This window comes from Stegastes partitus, unplaced genomic scaffold (genome assembly GCF_000690725.1).
Source record: "Stegastes partitus isolate 25-593 unplaced genomic scaffold, Stegastes_partitus-1.0.2 Scaffold84, whole genome shotgun sequence".
In the NCBI taxonomy this organism is placed as follows: domain Eukaryota; kingdom Metazoa; phylum Chordata; class Actinopteri; family Pomacentridae; genus Stegastes; species Stegastes partitus.
In genome coordinates this window covers 216,211-239,339 of record NW_007577815.1, presented here as the reverse complement: position 1 = coordinate 239,339, position 23,129 = coordinate 216,211, and the positions used below count along the sequence as shown (strand labels likewise).

At 40.3% G+C, this 23,129-nt stretch overlaps 1 protein-coding gene across 1 annotated transcript in view; it reads left to right on the top strand.

The window, feature by feature from the left end:
- Nucleotides 1-23,129, top strand: part of zmat4a (zinc finger, matrin-type 4a) — a 144,219-nt gene that overhangs the window by 98,126 nt on the left and 22,964 nt on the right. Inside the window, 1 exon segment of the mRNA XM_008276959.1 lies at nt 22,604-22,825. Within this exon segment, the coding sequence (XP_008275181.1) occupies nt 22,604-22,825 (222 nt within the window).

Sequence of the window (23,129 nt, the reverse complement as noted above, 5' to 3'; positions counted from 1 at the left end):
CTTTAGGAGGTTTTTTTTATTGCTTCTCAGTGACTGCTGATACATTTTCTACTCTGCCTACATGCTCTGCTTTATTGAGAGACATACACATTTAGGGTCTGAGCTGTGTTGGGCTGCTTTAATCCCAATAATGCTGCATGCAGATCTTTTGTTGTGTTTAATTTTCCAGATTGCTGCCTCATACCAGGAACAGTAATTAAAATTATTTCAGTGTACAAATGATTAACGTAAGGTTACAAGGAACCATACAACTTAGAATGATGTGATATAGTGTGAAGCTCGGGACATTTTCAAGTATTTCATACAAATAAGTGAGTAAGCCAATGTTAATTTCAAGGCAGCAATAATTTATTGTAAATTCCCCTAAAACAAACTTTTTGTGACAAGAAAAATGTTGCCGTCGTCCTGAGGCTGTAGTATTGCAGGTCTGGTCGTGTATTTCATTAGATTTTCAGAGATGGCTGAGTGATTTCAATAACACCCTCAGTCATGCTCATGAGAGAATTTCACATAGCCTGTGAGAATAATCTCTCCTGTTCTACAATCTCTGTATATGTATGCAACTCATCAACAAAGATACTTTTCTTGTTACATCTAAATGGAATGTTTATGGCATGGGACCTGAGTAATGTATGAGTGCAATACAGCAATGCATATATTCTAAGAAGCTCATTCAACCACATGCAGCATGTTAAATTATGCTACATCTTACTGCCAGTATTGTCCTGCAGGACTGATTCCAGCTGGATTTAATTCTCTGGCTTTGGCATTAAAATCAGCAAATCTCTTTTGTCTTAAAAGTAAAAAGAGAAACAAACTAGAGGGCCCTCAGGAGAGGGACATGGCTCCTACCAGCCATGATTGCACTGAGCCCCAGTAAACCATTATTCTGTCCAATTCATCACAAAATAGGTGCTCTCTTTCACTAATCATGGTTGGCTGGATGTCCAGGGTGAAATGGGTACTATCCATGTGTACATTACATGTTATTTAAAATATAATGGCAATATGAAGTATAATATTGAGTTTCACCCAAGGTCAGCTGTTACATCCCCGGTGGTAAACCTGTGTATGATTTTCAATAAAATGTGATCATCTTTCCAAGGTCAAAAAAAAAATAAAAATGTGATCATAAATTCAGGGCTTCAAGTCAAAATGTATGACCTTGTGTTTGCCCTTGAAATACCATCCAAGGTCAAATGTAACATCACCAACAGAACGCCCAAACATGGCTGCCTTTCTGCACTGAATAACATAAATCCTTCCAACCTTTTGATGTGTGAAAAGTGACCTTTGACCCCTAGTGGACCTGGTTTTGTGCTGATTGACCCCCAAAATCTAATCATTCTGAGGAGAGGCCATTCCTAGTTCACCTGTAAAATATCAACTTGTTGGACCTTAGCGCTCGATCTAGAGACTGTTTACAGATGTGCACACACAAAGACACACAATCAGACCAATTACTCTGTCGTTGCCCCTCGTCAGGGGAACTTTGTGCAAAATCTGATGCTTGGTCACCACAGTCTGACATCTACACATCTCTTCTATTAAGATCGTCATTTAGATCAGCGGTCGGCAACCCGCGGCTCCGGAGCCACATGCGGCTCTTTCATACCTCTGCTGCGTCTTCTAGTGGCTTTGGAAAATTAATAATGAGCATTTACTTTAAATATATTTCATTTTAGTTTGTCAGTTTTTACAATGTAATTCTAAATTTGAAGATTATGGCGATCTTATAACGTTAAAATAAAACGCATTTAACTTTTTTCTCGCTCAAAATATGCGTCACAACTGTCGATGTGCGACACTCACCGGCACGCACAGTGTTGCCAACTTGGTGACTTTCTCACTACATCTGGGGATTTTCCAAAACCTCCTGACCACTTTTTTTTTTTCTTTGTAAAAAGCGACTGGCAACAAATTTAGTGACTCTTTCTGGTGTTATTGGAGACTCGTTCTGCAGTTACTGTCCTCAGCAAGCAGCAGTGCTGCCATGAGCTCCTCCCTGTCAACAGTCCCAGCTGCAGTCAGCAGGACAACCAGACGTCATTTTTACTTTGCTGCAGGTGGATAATTTAAGTTCGGCTTTTTTTTCCCCTTTTTTTTTGTGCCTTTATTTGATAGTGCAGTGAGAGAGTGGGACAGGAAGGTGGGGGAGGACGTGTGGGACAGGGCTACGAGCAGGATTTGAACTCATGACCTCGACATCAGGACTGTAGCCCTGTACATGGGACGCCAGCTCAACCAGGCAAGCTATAGCAGCGCCCCTTAAGATCGGCTTTTATTTCATATATACAAGGAGGACTCAAATAGACATTGAGTATTTTGTTTGAAAGTAACCTTCAATACAGTGTCTTTTTTTTTTTTTTTTTTGAGTTCCAAATGTCTTCGTTGCATGCAGAAATAAAATTTTGTTTTCTCTGTAGCAGTTTATTGATTTCATAAATTCAACACATATTTTTTTATATATACACATAGCTTAAAGGTCAAAACGATATATGCAGTGTTATCTTCATTTTAGATGTCAAAAGGATTTTGTGGCTCCCAGTGTTTTCTTTTCCATGGGAAATGGGTCCAAATGACTCTTTGAGTGTTTAAGGTTGCCGACCCCTGATTTAGATGGCCACTTGCCAACTTCCTGTGTCTGTCTCCAATCCATTTTCACTCTCTGCCCTCATACTGCCTTGCATCCACCATTACTTTAGATCTGACCTTGAGGCGTGAGTGTTGTACTTTTCTACTACTGCCCTCTCCAGCAAACTTACCAACAAAACACACAAAAAAGTAAAACGTTGTAATGTGAATGCAAGTGCAGAGGATTAAATGTTGTATCGTGAGTTTCAGGAAAAATGCATACTGTGTTGGTGTTCTGTGGTACTAATGATTGTATAAAATTGACTTTATATATTTAGCCATGACGGCTATCAATACTCATTCAGAGGAGAACATACGTATCTCAAATTTTGTAATTTCAGTTTTTTACTTGTAAGATACAAAACAGCTTTTCATCTTTACACCTCTTCAAAACATTCAAATGCAACGATCTTAGCAGAGAACACGACCCTCAGGTTGAACTGCGTGTACTTATGCAGTCTGTGAGAATGGTTTGTATGCCAACACGATGGACTGCTGTGGCTCTGAATAAACGGTTAATGGTTTAATCACTGCTTCTGCTGCTGTTGGAGTGGCATTGGTCAAACACTGAACCCCAAATTGCTCCCGATGGTCAGACCAGCACTTTCAATGTTAGCTGCTGTTGTTGCTGCCTTCAATGTGGCTGTGTGAATGGATACAAGTGCTTTAACGTTTGCCTCTTATGACTTGTCATAAGCTTAAAGTGATAGAACTCACCCTTTTAGTTTTTGCAATTACTTCTACCTGAGAGGTCAAACTTTTAGTTGACTGGTCGGCCCACTACTTTGGTCCAGACTGAAATATCTTCATGGTTATTAAAGTCATCGATGGACTTTGGTTTACATTGATGAGCCAAAACAAAAGCAACGTAATGTTAGTTATATGATAGCAAGGGCACATTTCAAAATCTGTAATTTTATGTCAGCTGTCAGACACTAGTCACGTCTATGAGTCCAACATCACCCTTCAGCTCTGACCACTTAGGCCTTAAGTGCCCTAAATCTTAGGGCGTAGGCAAGAAACCTCTGGGGGTGTCTGGTATCAGGGCGTTTTTGTGCATCAAGGCTTTTCTGCCTTGGGATCTGGGGAGTTCAAAGACTGGGTCGATGCCTTGGGCTCTTTGTTGTGTTCCTCAAGTCATTCTGACCACTCTTTGAGGCGTGGCAGGGCACATTGTCCTGCAGGGGGAGGCTGCAGCCTATGGGGAAAGGCGTTGTCATGGAAAGTAGTGCCTGGTCGGCAACAATATTCAGTTGAAGGGTATCAAAGTAACAACTGCATGAATGCCAGGGCCCGAGGTTTTCCAGCAGAATGTGGCATTGTAATGACATTATCAATGCGATTTACCTCAGCTGTCTGTGGTTTTAATGTTGTGACTAATTAGTGTCATCAGAAAGTTTATCCAGCTAAAGTAATTCTGGGGTCCAATTACATCTTCTTAGCAGCAGGCTAACAAGCTGGTGTGTTTGTCAGTTTTTCTCCCCGAGTCTGTGCATGTGCTACTTAGATTTAATCACCAACTGCTCTTTACCTCAGGGTGATTGAAGTCTGCTGCTGTTGTAATCCACAGACAGCTGCTCACCTTGAATCTACTTACAAATTGGCAGTTGTGAGAATAATGAATGAAGGTCACTGGGGGAAACAGTGGATGAGAAACAGCAAACATTATATTTTCAGATTGTTCTGCAGCTCAACACCTGAGTCCACAGTAAGCAGTGTGGATGTGGATCGCTCAGCCTTGAGCTCTGTTTGTTTACCGCAGCTTTTGGCACTCCAGTTCACCGAGTCATTTATATGCACTTCACAGCTCCGTGTTTTACTTTGTGCTTTCACCACTATTCTGCTTTCCATTTGGTTGGAAGTGTTCTCTTGACTGATAAGGCAGCACATTATTATTGTGCTATTATCTGAAGTTATTGTAGGACCAATCTGTATTTATCCAGCATTAGTACTGCTTCTGCCACTGCAGTCTTTTTCTCTCTAAAGTCGTAGGATTGAATCAGTAGATTGGTGCACAAACCTCTTGTCTTTGACTTAATATTTGACTAAACCCTCTGGCTGAAAACACTGAATAGAATAATTCCTCTCATTGCAGCACGGTATTTATGCCTGAAAGTAGGGCAGAAGCAGTAAAGTGTGCATCTACTTGAGGCCAAATACGGAGGCTAGACAACAGCATTTTTTGACTCTTAAAGGGAAAATAAAGTGTGTCTTTCTGTTACATACCTGAAAAGACAGGAATGACTATGGGGTTATAAATTCTGATTTAAATCAGGTCGAAATATTTAGCTGCTCTGCACTCTGGTCGCCTCTGTTGTCACCAAATATTCACCATGCGCTGCTGCACCATCCTGCTTCTGCTGTTTCCTCCGCTGCCTTCAGAGTCCAGCATTCACCTGTGGACGCTGATATTTTTTCATTCTGGTGGTCTGCATCAATCTCTGTCTCTCTGCTGCTGCTTTGGCTGGTTGAAATATTCATGTTCTTAGACAGTGAGTGAAACCGAGCTTGATGCCACACAAGTTTTTATGTATTTTCCGTATCATGTTTCTGCTGAGGTCATGGCTACGTTACTGAAGGACACATTGCCCGTTATTTTGCTTTGTTTTTCAACAACGAAATTACAAATGACAAATTAAAGGAAAAACAAAAAAGCAAAACTAAATTAATGAGTCATGAAACACAACAAAGGCAGATGTTTCCACATGTAGCACTGCAGGGTATAAACAGTTAACATCCAGTCATGCTCTGTGGCATGCAGAAAAATGCTGAGAATGTCCAGTTGGTTATGATTTTGTATCAAGATGGCCAGAGGTAAAGAGCTAAGTGACTTTCAAAGTAGGTCCATCGTTGGGGCACAGATGGCAGGAACTTCATTTGCAGAAACCGTTCAGCCGGCCAGTGCTTCAATATGTACAGTGACTGAAATGGCATCTACATTTAGATCCATGAGACAACATAAGTAAATAGGAAAATTATAGTAGACACCCCACATATGAAAACTGTTGCTTGTGCATCAGTGTGCTATTTAAAGAAAAACAGTGAAGCAATTCGTTCTCAGGTGACTGAGATGTCACTGCGTCGCTGACATGTCAGACTGTCAGCAAGAACAGTCTGTCGACAGCTACGTAGAGAGGAATGTTACAGTAGGGTTGCGGTGCATAAAACCCCTACGATGAATGTACATTCAAGACTTCAGTTGTACACAGGCACTTGTCTACAGCGATGTGGAAACAAGTGATATGGTTCGGTGGATGATGCTTCACCATATTCTTGACAAGTGAGTGAACACGTGTGGTGTAGACAAAGAGAACAGCACAGGCCTGAAGGCTTGATCCCCACATTGAGAGGATCCAGTGGCTCCATTATGGTGTTGACTGAAATGGTTTGGGTCCTTCGTGGGAAGGGTTGCTGCAAATCAATACAAAGCTGTTGTGAGTGATCACCTTTACTCTATGATGAAACATTTCTATCTTGGTGGGAGTGGACTCTTTCAGTGCCTCCATCCACAGGGCATGGCAGGTCACTGGATGGTTTGATGAGGATGAAAATGATGTCAATCATATGCTCTGACCTCTTAACCCCGTTGAACACCTATTTGAGATTTTGGACTATGTGTTATTCAGCATTCTCACACCAAGTAAAGGAATATCCTTTGAAAAAATGGTATTCAACCTTTGAACAGAGTTCCAGAGAATCAATGCCAAAGTGTACAAAGCTCTCCAGTGTTTCCTCAGATTTTTTTAAGCAGCGGGGGCAGGTTCTTTGGGGAGCTGTGGTGACGTAAACAGATGACACTTGGCTTCAGATTTTACTTTTACAACCTACTTATTGAATGGCCAGTTGAAAATGACTTTTTAAAGGCTGAATGTAAAACTAAAATAAATTAATTAAACAATAAAATTAAATAAATAAAAATAAAAACAATAAATAATAACTTCTTGATGGGGCTGTAGAATCAGTGGCAAAGTTTGCACCCAGGCTCAGAACAGTCACATTTTCTATAGAAGAGCTCTAAGGCTCTGTTGTACAGAAATTGTCCGAGAGGTGACCACTGCTGTCCACTGCTCCTCCCTGTCTAATGTTACTGGTCTTATACGATTACATAAAACATTAACATTAGATCATTTACACTCACATCACATCTGATTACAAATGTGAACTATTTTTTACTTGATCATCATCATTAATGAGTCAGTAAAAGGCTAATGATACCTGGCTAGCGTCAGTTACTTGGAGAAATATTTTGTTTGAGGTGGTGGTCAGACGGGCTGAATGGCAGCCACGCCTCTGTCAGTTTGCCCCAGGGCAACTGTGGCTACAATCGTAGCTTCCCACCACTACAATGAATATGTGTGAATGAATAATTGACAGTGTAAAGCGTGAGTGCCTAGAAAAGCACTATATAAATCTGATCAATTGTTATTATTTTTAATATTTGAACAAGCTCATCTGAAGATGCAGTCAGCAGTTCCATCGTGGTGTGTATATATTCGCTTAATGCTATCAATTAGTTTACTCACATGAGCGACACCAAGTTGGCACCGGGCCCAATTAACTTAAGATACGATGCCGATATGTTACGTAGCTTTAGCTGGCCATCAATATTTTGTAAATGTCTATTTAACTTGTAAAATCTATTCTGTTATCTTAAGCTAATAAGTCTACCTTTTCTCTAGTAAGTCACTGCCCTTTTCTCCAAGACGACCCTCCTCTGACTCTCTGACCTGGAGCCTGGTGCTGGACGTGACGTCACTTTCAAGGCTGCGCTCTCGCGACTAATTAACATCGCATTAACCCCCCAAAGAGTAGAGACTGAGCAAGATAGTTATCTGTAGTTTACCTTAGTACTGGCCAGTCATGAACGTCATACTAATCCCCCAAAAAGTAGAGACTGAGCAAGATATTTATGAACAAGATATTTATTTGTAGTTTCCCATAGTACTCAAGTACCCGACCCAGTGCAGGACTCTGCTGTGAAGGTGGAGACATGCGGCGGTGGTGTATTTGCAACAACAACAACAAAAAAAAAGAAATTTGAAGGAGCGGCGGCTAGGATTTAGGAATGGTGTCCCGCCAATCCTAAATGAATGTAGAGGAAACACTGCTGTTCTAGTGGTCGTTCTGAGAAAAGATGCTGACTTTTCCTTTGTCACCTGTCTATAGGCTCAAAGTAAACCATTGATTTCATTGTTTTACAGCAATATTCAACGTTTTCATGGTGATGTTTAGGACACTCACAGCATTTGGTTAAATTTAGGGAAAGATTGTGGTTTGTTTTACACAGAAAACGTCCACTATCACTTGAGCATAATCTCTTCTCCTTTAAATAAAGTGCTTTTATTTACTTTTATTTACTCAGAATTATGGTCATTCACCAAAGCATTTTACCTTTTGTGCCCTGAACCACAGACAGTAGTCTGGATGCAACCAGAAATGGATTCTGAGGAGGAGGAGAGTTTTGGGAGTAGTTATCTACAAGTTGATGTTTAATAATAGTTCACGTTTTCCTCTCTTCTCCTGCCGAACAGATATCATCACCCTTCATGTAGCTATAGCTCTATATGAGCGACTGCTATATCAAGTAAGAAGTTGGGTCATTTTCTCAACGACCTCGATACAATCAGACTTCCTTTTGCACCCAGACAAATCGCCCACTGCTGACTGTTAGAAAGAATGCAGGTTTAAGGCACTTAAACATTGGCTTCACCTCTCTGAGCCAGAGGCAGTGTCCATTTTTTATATACAGCCCATGGTTGCATACTGTGTGTGCATCAGTTTTTGTTTTTTTGTTTTTTGTTTTTAATACAAGAGTTTATTTTGAAATACCTCGTTTTGATTGATTTATTGCTTGGTATTGAATTTGTAATCAAGAATCATGGAAATCACTGCTACTAATTCTTTTGTTTTTGTGATTTCTCATATGAGGAGTAGTCTCAAACCTAGTTTTCTAATAAAGGTAGTCTTTCTAGCATCTCCACTACTGCTACTGATCCATTCCACCCACACTGATTGCAGATAGCTGATTGCTAATGTAGGTAATATAATACTGTTTCCAAAGGCCAAACCTAAAAGAAATAGGACAATTCTTTAGTTTCAGAGAACATTTTGGTTGCATTTGTATTTTGCTTTAGAGTGACTCTGATTGCCATCTGATGATGTAGTGCTCAGACAGCGCCCTTTGCTATTTGGTCTTTTTTTTTCCACATGTCAGTGACAGACATAGCTATTAGGGATGCCATCTGTGGCCAATGGTTCAGAACAGAGGCAGCATCGTCCCAGCCAAAAGAGGGGGTGGCACAGCCATCAATCGCCCTGACATGCAGCAAACTACTGGGACACCATGGAACCTCTTCTCCACCTGACAAACACATTTGAAAAAGCTTTTTAGATTACAGCTGCTGATATACGCGTTTTGTGGCAAAGTTTGGAAACTTTAAAAGTAACTGTTTTCATCACTAAAATGATGACTTCCTCTCTATTTCTCATTTATCAGTTTCAGCGTGGATAAACCTGATGACATTTAAACTTCTCCATTAATATGAGACCCATATATTACCCTTAAGCACATTCACTTTTTATTCTGCGCTGTCCCGCTACCATTGCACAGGCTGTTGCACTTATACCATCAGAGGAGAAAAGATTGAGTCTATCAATAAAAGGTTGAATGTGTTGTTCTTGTCCAAACAACTCACATTCCAGCTGAAATAAAAAAACAGCTAGCTTTAGGGCGAACTTGTTTTATGCTCTGAAATAGTAATTTAAAGCCCCTTGCTTGTGCAGGCCACAAAATCTGTCGCAAATAGAAATTGCCAGGCAGATAAATCCAGGGCACCAGGAGGCCTGGTCTATTGATTTTTACATAAGTAACGTCAGCGGATGGCCGAGTTCCTCTGTTGATCCGCCTGCCTCCTGGGACATGCTGTTGTTCCCGCCTGATGTCAGCCAATATACAGTTTCTAAAATTCAAGCTCTCCAGGCATCAACACCACAGATTCATGCAGGTGATGCTTTTTAAAAAAGTCCTAATGACCACTGGTGAGAACATACAGCATCATGGGACAGGCTTGTAAACTTCCCCCTTTCTTTTTCCCCCCCGTTAGACAGATGGTGGGCATCCTTCTCTTGTACCCATAACGCTCATTCAAAACCTATGATGAACATTTCAGGAATGCACTGTCATCAAAGTGCAATCATACTGTTGAAAAGCCCTGAGTAAGCTGTTGTTCTGAATTTCAAACTTTTGAAGATGCAAGAATTTCATCTGACAGTTAAAATGAATGTTTAATGCTTTTCCTGCAGGCACAATATTACACATAGTTTCAATCAAATGGCCCTGATTTGCCCTTTTACTCAGGCACATTTGTGTTAAATGTGAATATTCCCGCTGACCCACATAGCACATGCTCTTCTGCCTGTGTGTTTTCAGTTGCTGGTGTTGCACTGTGTTGCGATTCCTGTTCATTTTCTATTTCAGAGCTCGACTGGGCTGCTCGAATGTTGATTTATCATTAGTACTTTTATATAATCACAGCCTCATGTATTTTCATATTTCCTCACATGCATTTCCCTAAGCATGATTCCCACATTCTGGCCTGTTTCCAATTGTCTGGGCCGTAAGCACAATAGCTGCCATGAATGTCACGTCCTTTAACATCTGCAGCTTAATGTGGGGATGTATTTTTTCTGCACCCTGATTTACTGGGAAATGATTTGGAGAAATCTGCAGCTAAAATGTTTATAATGTAACATTGCCATGGCTCTTCCATTACATTTAACTGGGACTATTATCTCAAGACTCTAAATGTCCCTGCCCATTAGCAAATAACCAACAGTTGAAGTGTATGAATAAGAGCAGTAAAATTTAAAGGGCTCCTGTATTTTTAAATTGCCTTCTGGTTCCCTGCTGTTTCTCAAACTATCGAATGGGCTGCCTCAGCATTTGCACCATTTTACTCATTCATACACTTACATTTTAGAGATTGTGCTGACATTGTGCTGCTGTGCAGCAGCTTAGGTCTGAGAGCCTCATAAAGTTGCATCACAAATGAACATTAAAACAGGAACCTATGCAGTTACAGTGTGACCATTATTATACAGTCCTATACATGTGTAAGGTGCTGGGATGGAATAAAATACAGGCTTAACTTACATTAATTACACCAAGACTTGACCAACTAAATGGCATGCAACTCTATCATTTTAGCACTTTTTACAAGGATGGGTTTTGAAACAGCTTGTTTAGCTGCACTAGCAGAAATATTTATTCCAGAGATTCATGTTTTCCACATTAGTACCTGAAATACCAAAATTGATCTATATGACCAGGCCAGTGTTTCTCAAAGTGTGGCGTGCCCCCAGGGGGGAGCACAGAGGCATGACAGCGAGTGCGAGCGACCGGAAGGAAAAGGTCCATCTATGGGGAACTATTGTGCTGAACTATTGTTTTAATGTTTTTTTGTTGCTACTGCACAAGATATTGTGGTAAGAAATGGTAATATTTCTTCCACATTGACTCAGGCTCACTCTGACGGATTAAACAGTCAGTTTCGCTGTTACTGTGTCCAGTGATAAAACTCTCACGGTTTCAAACACAAAGGCTCAAGCGCAGACAAATGATGCGACCACCAAACAGTTGGAATCAATAAATAGTTATTCACAATACAAATGCGAACCAAAGAATCAAACAAATCAGTAATATAAACTAGCGCTAAAGAATACTTGCTAAAGGGGAATTACCAAAACGTCCTCTAAAGGACGACAAACTAATTTAACAAATTAATAATCAAACTTACCGCGAGGAATACAAACCTAATATTAACACTACTGATTGAGTAGGCGAGAGACTGGGTTAACCACAATACTAAATGCTAGGGAGGGGGAGCCGGAGGAGACGGAAATGAACCTGATGACTTCAGCGGAGGGACACGGAGGATATGGAAAGCTGGAGCCAGTAGAATCCAACGGTGAGGAGTTGGGGATGAATGGTGGATCTCAGTAGGCAGCGAGCGTGGCGACAACTGGAGCACAGGAGAATAGTGTTAGAAGCAGAATCAAAATCAACGAGCAGAGTTTACGAACAAGCACAGAACTAAAGTGGGTTTTACAACAATCCGGCGTCGACTTGTGGCTTGCTGCCATCTTAAATACTGCATGAAGGTCTGTCGAGAGAATGGCAAGCCATGCCTGGAGCAATCGGCTAATTGTAGCTCTGAACACCTGGTCACTTGTCCCTCTGGCTTGTTGCAGCGGAAAGTAGAGGTAGTACAAAGGTGCTCCACTAGACGGAGACAAAGGCAGAGGTCATGTCAAAAACGATATATAGCTAATTAAAACAGCGAAGTGAGAGGAGAGGGAGAGGTCCAACACACCTGATGATAAAAGTGTTCAGGTGCAGGCAGACAGATCTCAACGGAGTCACGAAGAAAACGTAGCCCCACATTCAATCTGAAGGTTCAAATTTGAACAACGATCACAGTTCTGAGGATATAAACATGATGGCCAGTGGTATGGACATTTAAAATGTGCTCAGCTTATATAAAAGTCAGTTCAGAAAAAACTAAAAACTCTGCTAATAGAAAACCTTTCATTGTGAGTAAATTAGTGTAGAACACGCTTTCCACTGTTTTCCAACAAATGTCTGGTCGCTCACCTGTCAGAGGAGCTGCACCGCAGCCACCTGGTAGCGTCTACCGGAGTAGCGTCCAGGGAACATCAGCAAAATGTAACATCTACCCATGGGCATTTTCAGCCTGTGTCCAGTTAATGACTGATATCAGAAGAGGATTTGTGACCAAATAAACATATTTTCAGATTAAAACATTTCACAAATGTCAAGTCTTGTATCACTGAAAATCATTGCAACACAACTAAGTTATGCAAAAACAACTATTCATCAGCTGCATGGTGCATTAATAGCTGTGGCAGTGCTGATCCAAAATAAAGGAGTAGGGCAACCAAATCATTAGCTGGTGCGACCAAAGAAAGTTGGTAGCACCAGTGCTACCATTGAAAAAGTTAGTCTGGAGCCCTGTAACAGAATCACCAAGTGCAAGAAACACATCTACTAGCTAAGGATCTCCTACTCCCCACTGCTCTTGATATGGTGTCAACAATGACTAATGAGACAACCACTGCAAAATTGAAGGCTATTCCCCCTTGTTACTTTTACTGATCACTGAGCATATTGTTAAGTTGTTGCACGAATTGACTGCTCATGAGATTTATTTAATTTCAGTAAATTTAAACTGGCTCATTTCATGACTATTTAAGGTGAAGGGGGGCCCAGTGTGTTTTTTTCCTCTAAAGAGGGGCCTGACAGAAAGAGTTTGAGAACCACTGGACCACGCCAAGATTTACATTTGTGCAATATGTTGGTTGAAGATTAAACATCTGAGTTCAGTCTCCTATTAACATCTGCTGATGTTGCAGATATTACACTGTAAAGTTTCTTGCAGTCAGACATGTTGATTGTTTTCATGGTATCAGGAGCTGTATAACATTTCAAACTTAAAATTCAAACACTTCAACTTGACATTTCTAACCTCAGAGTTGAGCTGGCACTTGTGTACAGAAAGTAAAATAGTCTTTGTCTTTACAAACTTGTATCTGTAGGAGGTAAAACTGAACTAGCTTACCCACCACTTTGCTTTTTGGTTGTCAGTTTTTTGGCAAAGCCACATACCCACTAAATGAGTTTTGTCCTCAAAACATTTTTCCACCAATGGCTATCATGCTGCTGATCGGTTCCTTGTTGCCTGGAAAATGTTTTGTATCCATCTCCTGCCTCCAATAAAAAATAAGTGGAGATGAACTTCACCTCATGTTGCACCACATTTTAAATGCTCTCACAAGCCGCTAACGTGGCATATCAGGGGAATGTTTGTGAAGAAAGTTTAAGCTCTAGGCGCTCAGCGTATTTGTCCCTGTTTACTAGAACACAGCACTGACATTTTCTGTCGTTAAATGGAAGAAAAGCAGCACTGCTCCTAACTGCCTGTTTGATCTCATGCAATATGTATTTTAAAGTGTTCCTGTTTAAAGCTACAAACTGTAGGAGGGAAAGTAAATTCATCTGAGGCTCACCGCTTACAACACCAAGAGAGAAAACAAGCAATGGAACACCAGCTATCTTTCAAATGACTTGACCTTTCTGTTACCTTTGGTGGCCTTCTGCTTACATTTCCTGATTTAGGATGTTTTACAGCAGCTCCAGCCTCCAGTAAAGCTTATTCAACAGGCATCTTGCGTTTTTTTTTAAACAGAAATAACCTAGTCCTCAGAGTTAGAAACTTTTACCAAAAAACTTGCAGAAAAGTTTCTTTTTCTTGTACTTCAGACTTTTTTTTTTATTTCACAATTCTGACTGAGATTAAAGTCAAAACTTTAAACTCTGAATTCTAAGTGTTTTCTCAGAATTCAGAGAACACAGTCAGAACTGATATACATTTTTTACAGTGGCCCTAACCCTCCTCCATACCTGTGCACTCATCTATTGTGCACTTCCCTGACATGTGCAACATGTTTCTAACCAGCCCGACGTCACATTGCCTTCAACAGCACTCCATGCATGTCAAATAACTGCTCCTGCGCTCTTTTACATTCGTAGTCTTTTCTGATTTTTTCTCTTCTGACAGATATTTGTGACAGCAAATACGCCCCTTAGTCTTTTCTGTCTTTCCCACTTCACAGTGTTCAAAGGACACATCATGCAGTGCAGGTTCAACTTTGTAGGACCTAGGGCGAACATGCAGCGATAAATCTCCAGGATGGATGTGTTACGTTTGTATGCTTTCCATGGCCTGCTCATCTTGTAGAGTTTCCACCTCAGAGACAAAGTAAAAAAAAAAAAAAAAGAAAATTTTTTGCTTCCTGAGTCGTGCAGAAAGGGTCTGTCGGCAGAGGGAGGGGGTCGAGGGCTTTTGGTGGAGGAAAGCCCAATAGGGAGCAGCACTGTAGGAAGAGATAAGTGCATGGATTCAGAGCACTTTGATCCCCTCTTCTCACAGATGCTGAATCTCCTCAGATTTATAACTCTGTTCACGCTAAATAGGTCTACTTTGTCCTGCTTCTCTGTCTGCATACAAATACCATCCAAGAAGGGGATTTAGCTTTTAAACACAACTCAGTGCTAGGAACTAGTGCAGGGAAAATGACATGTTCTACTTCAGCTGACAAATAAGATGTTGCCTTAGTGTGGCAGTGGAAAGCCTTTGAGTGGATGAAAGCATTGCTTTTCCATACAGTACATTTGATTTTAAATGGAATTTCAATTGTATGTTATTAACTAGGCTGGTCAGTGATGAGAGAAATCTTCACACAAACAGATGCTTAAGTGTGGAATACATAAATCTGAATTAGTTTTATACTGACAACTGACAAAGCCAGCAGCAAGCAAATATACTGCATTGCAGCTTTTGCATCAAAACCTCCCAGCTTCTATATGCTTTATTAAAGCCCAAACATATGCTGCTGTATAATTCATAAAAAGTGTTTGCATTAGTTTGAAAATAAGGCTGTTTATGTATGTCTGCAGTTTGAAATGTAAGCTTTGCTTCTCACAACAGTGGTATGCATCTCCCTGGAGACAAACACTAAGTGATGTGAATATGACTAATTACTGCCAAAAAAAATGTCTACTGAGGCTCTGGGAAGCCATCGTCTGAATGAGAATCACAAAACTAGCGCTATGTGGCACATACTGTATTTGGCACAATAAAACTCTGACTGTACCCCTGAGTGTATGGTATTTTTTATTATTCTTCTATTTGCCCCAAGCTGTTGTGCTCCTACAGTATGCTTGTAGCTTTTTTCACCAACTAGCTTTGGCTGCCTGTTTGATTTTCAATATAGCTCAGGTCATGAGTCTTACTTTATCGGGTCTAGTCAGGTCTGGAATTGATTCAGAGATAATTGTGCCTGATAGGTGAGTTCCAGTACTGAGCTTTGTGGTTGCAGGGTGAGTAAAACTATAAAACTGGATCCCAGCAGAACTCTGTCACATCCTGCCAACACTATGTCGACTCTACCTTTTAGTTTCACTGAAATGAATGAGATAAGATATTTTAAAAAGTGACATGTGATGCTGAGGATCAGCACATTGTAACCACATTCACATGAACACAGGCAAGAGAAGGACTAAAAATATGTCTTCTTGCATCCAAAACATCATCAACCGTAAAGCCCCTCAGTGACGGAAACCTTTGATGCACAGAACACGTAACTGTTGCAAAACCATACCAACTGTCAGCTGAAACTGAAGGCGTGTGGAAATATTGCATTCTAAGCTTCTGTGCTTCAATCTCTGTAGTGCCTCGCAATCCAAGTCAACAGGCAGAACCCTTCACGCTCACATTTGGTCAGACAGCAGAAAGCCTATCAGGCCAATAAACTGATGCAGTGTGTGTCTGTGCGTGTGTCCTCTGACTAACCAGCTACAAGTCTGCCATTATGAAATGTGGCATGTGTACTGTCTCCTTGACTTGATGATGATAAATTAAGACCATCAGGCTCAGATGATTCTCCTAAAAAAATGTTCTTCTCAGACATCAATGTCAAAGAAATTGTAGGGCTTCAGGAAAAGAGCTGCATTCCTCTCAGAGTGGCTTTTAGCATGCTCTCTGTGCTTAGCACAGTGTGTCCAAGGCTCACAAACTCTTCTCTGTGCAGCAAAATAAGCCACAATTTTATCTAGCTGATGCTTAAGCCTATAATATAGCGACGCAATGGCCTTTTCACTGAGTTTAAAGTGTCCTTTACGCAGCAGGTGCCACATCGAGCCGCCGCCATCTGCCTCTTGGTGATGGCAGCGAACCCCGCCTTCTGAACTGAGCTGAACCCTCAATCAAAGCAGAGGGGTGTTAAACAGTATGGCTCTAATGATGCACTAAATGGGGAGAAAGGGTTTTATTCCTTTATGTGCCTGCTGGGTTATCTATGATACCGGAGAGCCATCCTGCAATAACGCAGCCTGTTATAAATGAGCAGTGTGCAGCCTCATATCCAATGTAAAGAGTTTAGGTTCAACCGGTGGGCTGCGAGACAAATGACAGGGACACTCTGTCGTAAAGTGTAGTGGTAAGAATATTAAATCAGAGTGTGATTACGCTTTGCTGGAGGAGGATAGTGTGTGGAGAGGTCGCACTGATGATGATAAATGATCTTTGCTTAGGCCTTGTAATCATGCCCCTTTAATTCTTGAGTATTTGCAGAAAATTATTTGCCAGAGTCTCTCCTCTTGTGGGCATTTTTTTTTTACACAAGAGATAAATCCTCTAACAATTTTCGGTGTTGTTCCCAAATCAGATGCTAAACTAAACCTAAGAAACACGTGCTATAGTGGTGCTGCGGTTGGTGTGGATACTGGGCATACAAACGACAGCAGAGTGTATGTTTTTATGTTCTGAATGTCACATGCTTGTACAGGCTACAATCCTTTGGTTAAAAGCTACACTAATCAATATTTTGATTCTAACCATTCATTAAATAACTTTATTTAGTGAGAAACATACACATAAATTGAAACCAAATCATGATCCAACTCTACTGTTCCCATCTCTGCCATTGTCTGGATTTTCTCAGACCTCCACACCCACCATGCACTGTTCAGCACCAATCAGCAGAAAGACAAAGGTAACAGCCATTGGATGAAAATGGTGCGTTTAGCAACTCAAGAGTCTGATATTGTTGTCAACAGTTAACAGAAACTAAAAATGACTTCAACGAGAGAGTATACTGTGTATTGGACCAGAATGTTTCTCCACGTCTGCTTAAGAGCTTAATACAGGTTGCTGTTTGCCTAAATGCTCACCACAGTGGGATACAGTGCCATCATTTTCAGACTATTGAGCGCAGCAGAATATAAGCCACATCCACTAACTTTAAAAAAAAATAAAATAAATTGTACATATATAGGCTGCACTTGTTTATAAGCTGCAAGTGTCCATGTTATAACATGAGATATTTACACATAAAGATGTTACGCAGAAAGATTGTTTTTCAACTTTTAATTAAATACGTACTGGTACCATACACAAAATACGTACCGTAAATGCTTTTTTTTAAACATTGCCTGTAACACGGCTGGTTCAAAAAAAAAAAAATACAGTTGCCTACCAGGAAAAGTCATTGATCACTATCTTCATCTTCCTCCTGCGCGCTGAAACCACAAAAGTCTTCTTCTTCAGTGTCGGAATTGAACAGCCTCAGAATTACTTCACCACACACTTCCTCAGTCTCTCTTATGTTGTTGCTCTCAATGTCACTTTCATCTCGAGGCAAATTAGTAAAAATCATAAAAATCCATGAATTAGCCACATCATTGTTTAAGCCACAGTGTTCAAAGCATGTGAAAGAAGTAGCGGCTTATAGTCCGGAAATTACAGTATATGAGTTTTGGGCATTTAGCTGGTGCCACTTAAAGCAAAATTCCATTCATGGTGACTGGACGACCTCATGACAGAATTCATCTGAAAGTTGATCAGACTGATCACGTGCACACACACAGTCTGAATAAAAACTACAAAGACTGCTCCTTGTCCCAAATCAGATCAAGTAGCAGAATCCTGTTTATTAGCCAGAACACTGGATGATGGACTGTTGGTTGAAGGAGACAAAATTCAACGAATGCTACTTTGAGTTTAGGGACAGGTTGTTGTTGTGGTCCAAAATAAAAAAACTAAGTTTTTCAGTTTTTAAGACAATAGTCTTTTTTTAATCCTAGTCATCTGAGATGCCAAAGCATCACAACAAAAGCATTAATGAAGCTTTAGCTGCTCCCTATTCAGATGTTATCGGCCCATGAGATGGCCAATCACAGATTCAAATGAATGAGCCAGTAGAGGCCTCCTCCACCTACTAGTAGGCTGTTGTCATACATTATCATCATCAACCAAAAAAAAAAAGCATCCCTAAAAAAACTGGTGACTTTTTGCAGTCATGTGAATGAATGTCTATAAGATCTTGGGTGGAGTTGTCAAAACAATGATTCTTTAGCCTAACCTTAACCAAACACCAGCTGAAAACTCAAGTCAACAAAAAACAGTGTAAAAGTCAAAACGAGTCAAAAAGCAGACTTTTGTTTCTCACTGTAGATGGGATGATAACATGGCTACTGAGTCACTGATGAGGTGAAGGGCATCCCTACCAGCCTATATGCATGTCAGGGATCTACAGTGATAATGGACATTTGATGGGCTAATAACATCCCAAACAAGTTGGCACAAGCAGGTATTGCAGGAAAGTGAACAATTAGCAGATGTGTTCAGTGTGAATGTTTTGCAGTGGTGCAACACATGTTTATTAAAACGTTTTATGATGTTGATAGAATACATAATCCAGCAGAAATATACCTTTTAAAATGTATTTTGCAAGTTAGTCAAAGAGAGAAGACAGGGTTACATTACATTATATTTGTCCTTGCAAGGTGCAGGTTAGAAGGACTTGCTAAGACATGAGGATGTAAAGTTTAGCAAAGAAGTACGGAATCTGAAATCTGAAAACCTAAGAATTTAAACAGAAACGAGCTCATCTCTGCAGCCTGGTTCTCATCAAGTCATTACAACAACTCACTTTTGTAACTCAGTATAATCTCTCATTGAGGGTCTCATCATTAACCTGTGTGAGCGCAAGAAATAAAACTACAGCTCCCATTAAAAAAAAAAAAAAAAAACTTCAACAGCATGGAAAAAGGGTAATAGAAGTGCTGCAAATAGTCATTTATCTCTTTTATCTCTGTTGATCTTTAAACTGATTTAAACTTGCTAATGCCCATAATGTGGCTGTGTGAAGCCAAGCCTGGGTAAATCTTTGCAGTTTGGATCAGTGCTGTAAATGGTAGAGAATTAGTTTCTGGTGTCATGAAATCAGCTCATTTGAATGATTGCCTTCTAAGGTCAGTACAGCGAGCTCAAGTAAGGACAGAGTGACTGTTGCTGCAGCCCACAAGGACTTGTCTGTCCAAAGACTGATGTCTCATTTAGTTTGGCAATCGAATATTACAGTATTATTCACTTGATGCAGATATGTGCTCGACAAACTTAATAACACAAAATACAAAATATTGTAGGCACATTTGTAATCCACACACAAACAAGACCCATCTGTTCTGCAGATTTATCAATTGTCACAAATGACTTGTAGCCAGCAGTTGTGTGCATTCACTGTCATTTTTTTACGTTTTTACTAATGTGCTGTAATGTGTTAATTAGTAAGTGTTGAGCTGGTATTAGTTCCCACATTATTTCTTTCCCACCACTTCCACTTTTTCTGCTATACTGAGCTAGTTTATGAAATCAGCAACCACAAATAATAATCTTCAGAGAACTTTGAATGCGGTTTGGTGTATGTACCTGTATTGGAAGTTGTAATTACCTTCCTTTTGTTCCCTGACTTCTTTGTTATCTCCACAAACAGTAAATATTTCACCTCCTTTGAGTTTCTCACAGCCTCTGAGTTCTTTCATTCTGTCAGCTCTGTCTCTGCTCTGCCAGGTAATTGCCTGAATGTTATTGTTGTTACCAAGAGCTGTGCTTTCAGGTTATGTCTCACATGCCAGAGATGTCTAAACAGCTTTGATGGAGTATTATGCTATTAGTTCTTTGTATTTTCTGTTGCTTTTTCCTGACTGGGAGAATCATGTGGGTCTCTTTTATTCTAAAGTTTCATGGTTAGGCTGGCTATAGAGTCCTTGGATTTCAGTTGTTGGGATGCACACCCCTCCCTTTAAAAAGACATTGTCCTTCGAGCAATCCCTTTCAGCTCCAGAGCTGCTGTTATGCTGCTGACCTCTGACCTGCTTGCAAAGGCGACTACAGGGATTAAATTAAGTCTGACGGTTTACATTGACGTATTAGTTGGAGAGGTCACCCTATAACCACAAAGTCCCAGATTTAAATCCCACATAATAGTCAGCTGCTGTGGAGGAAACACAGTGCAATGGTAAACTTTGCTCTTCCTTTGGCTCGTTTCTGTTTCACTGAAGGCTGTGCTTGCAGAACAACACTAAACAGAGAGCAAAGCGCTGACAATTAAGGTTCCATACATTCTCTCCCCCCCTGATGTTTTTCACTGGAGCTGCCATTTTGAAATGTTGACTGGTGTAATGGAACGTAATGGGACAACACTAAGTGTTGACTTAGGGTGAGCCAAGCACTGGAGTGTTAAAACTGATTAAGTTGATAGTGCCGCTTTGTGTCGGGGAGCACTTGGTGCAGCGCGGCGCTCGTTTGGGGTTAATGCTGTCATCCATGCATGAAGGCACAAGTGGTCAGCCCCGAGAAGAGCAGGCTCTTTATTCTGTTTGCCAAGTAGAATTTAGGTTTTCCTCTTCAGGCGTTTAATGGAGATAACAGCTTGTTATTCAGAGGGCTGCACTAGCAAGGCCACAGTCACTGCTGCATTGCTGCTGATCGGCGCTCATTAAAGCCTTTACATTGTTCTGTCTGCTGGCTACAGATCTCCACTTTAGAGAGCCAGCTTGTGTTTTTAGGTAAAGTTAGTTAACTGTATTGTTAGAAAATGTTTTTTTTTAAAAAGAAGACGCTCTACTTAAAGAACATTGCAGTGAATCTAATTTCTTATTCAATAGTTCCTCATTCGCCATTTGTCATATTCACAGGTACATTTTAAAAGTTTTGCACTGCCTTGAATATAACTTTTATATGACACAAGATAAAAGTCACAATACAATAGCAGGGTGATACTCAGGTAGTAGTGAACATTAAATGAGAGAGAACACAGGACAGTTTGCAGGACAAACACCCTCATGATGGAGATCATAGATCAGCAAATGGATTCAAACAAAGAATAGCTGTCCTTGTGCAAGTCACACTGTTTTTCTTGACTTTTGCAATTAATAGCCATTTATTGTATGACTGGTATTAAGTTCAAGTAATGACGACCACGTTATCAAAAAGCTACTAATCCAGTTTGTCACCCAGCCATTATGGCCTGGTTCTCTACTCATCTGGGTCAGCCACCTCCATCCACTTAAACACCTAAAAACAAGGTGAGAAAAACTGTAAATCATATTAAAATTATGAGATAACACCTCCATGTTCTTTGACTCATACTAATTATTATATTATATTATATTATATTATATTATAATTTGGGAAATGCAATGCTGATAATAATAACGCCACTATTATCATAAAATATTTATGAGGGACATTAATGTCTATCAAGTGTGAAATTAAAGAGAATGAAATCATGCGATGCCTCCATGCAGGTGTCTTTTTACACAGATGACGATAATCATATTTATGCCTTTTCTTGTAGTTATGACATCCGCATCTTGTAGTTATAAGATTTTTTTTCTCATAATTATGAGATAGTTTGTTCTAATTATGAGATATTCAATTTGCCAGATATTTTTGTGTTCGTAGTGTTTGATAAAGGTTGTGCACTTCCTTGTTATTCTTAGATTTTGACAGTTGAAAATGCCTGGTATCACAATGCAATCTATTAGACACATCACAAGCCCAGCCTTCAATTTCACCGCAGAATTTGTGTCAATAAACATCATGGGGGAGGTGACGAATTGTAAAACATTTGTTTTCTTGAGCTTATATGCAGAGCATCTTTCACTTAGAACCCATTTAAACACCAAATTGTGTTTTTTTCTTTTTCCTTTTTGCAGTTTTAAGATTATCTGGGCTTCGCTCATTTGTGTCTTGGGTCCATAACCTGATCAAACACTGGATCAAGGATATAGATTTGTTACGTAGATGTATCGTATCAGATATTATATTGAGTTTATGTTCTTTACTATATATGAAAGAGTGGAGTTACCCAATTAAGTAACAACTGATTGGTTGTGGAATATATATTGCAAACATTTAAAACAAAGTTAAAAGATTGTGATCAAAGCTGTAGTTTCTTGGAAGCAGAGAGTTAACAGTAACAATTGTATCAGTAGCTCTCTGAGGCACATTTGTCTGATTGTGTTTGCGTGTGTTTTACCCTTCAGAGGCATCTCCCAGTCCTGTAAAGAGCTCTCCAGAAACGTCTCCCATGACCTCCCCGCGACAGCGCCGTGACTCAGACCGCTACTGCCAGCTATGCAACGCCTGGTTCAACAACCCTGGCATGGCTCAGCAACACTATGATGGCAAAAAGCACAAGAAGAACGCTGCCAGAGCAGACCTGCTGGAGCAGCTGGGCAAGACCCTGGACATGGGGGAGATGAAAGGTACACAGCAGCTCCTTGTACGACAGTCACGCATTTGATGATGTCTCATCTGGTGATGCTCATCACATTTTAAATCCATCACACAGTGAATACTGAACTGAGGCTTGACTTTAAAAGATTATGTCTCAAATCAGATACTCGGAAACAGAAGCTTTTTTCACCTAATACAGCTGTCTGCTATGTGTAGCAGTTAATGAGACACTCCACGGAGCAAGAATTCCCTCTTACAGTGGTAATAGAAAAACATTTGTGTCTTTTTAAAGGTCAGTCCTTGAGGATTTCTGTTAGTTGCATTAATACAAGC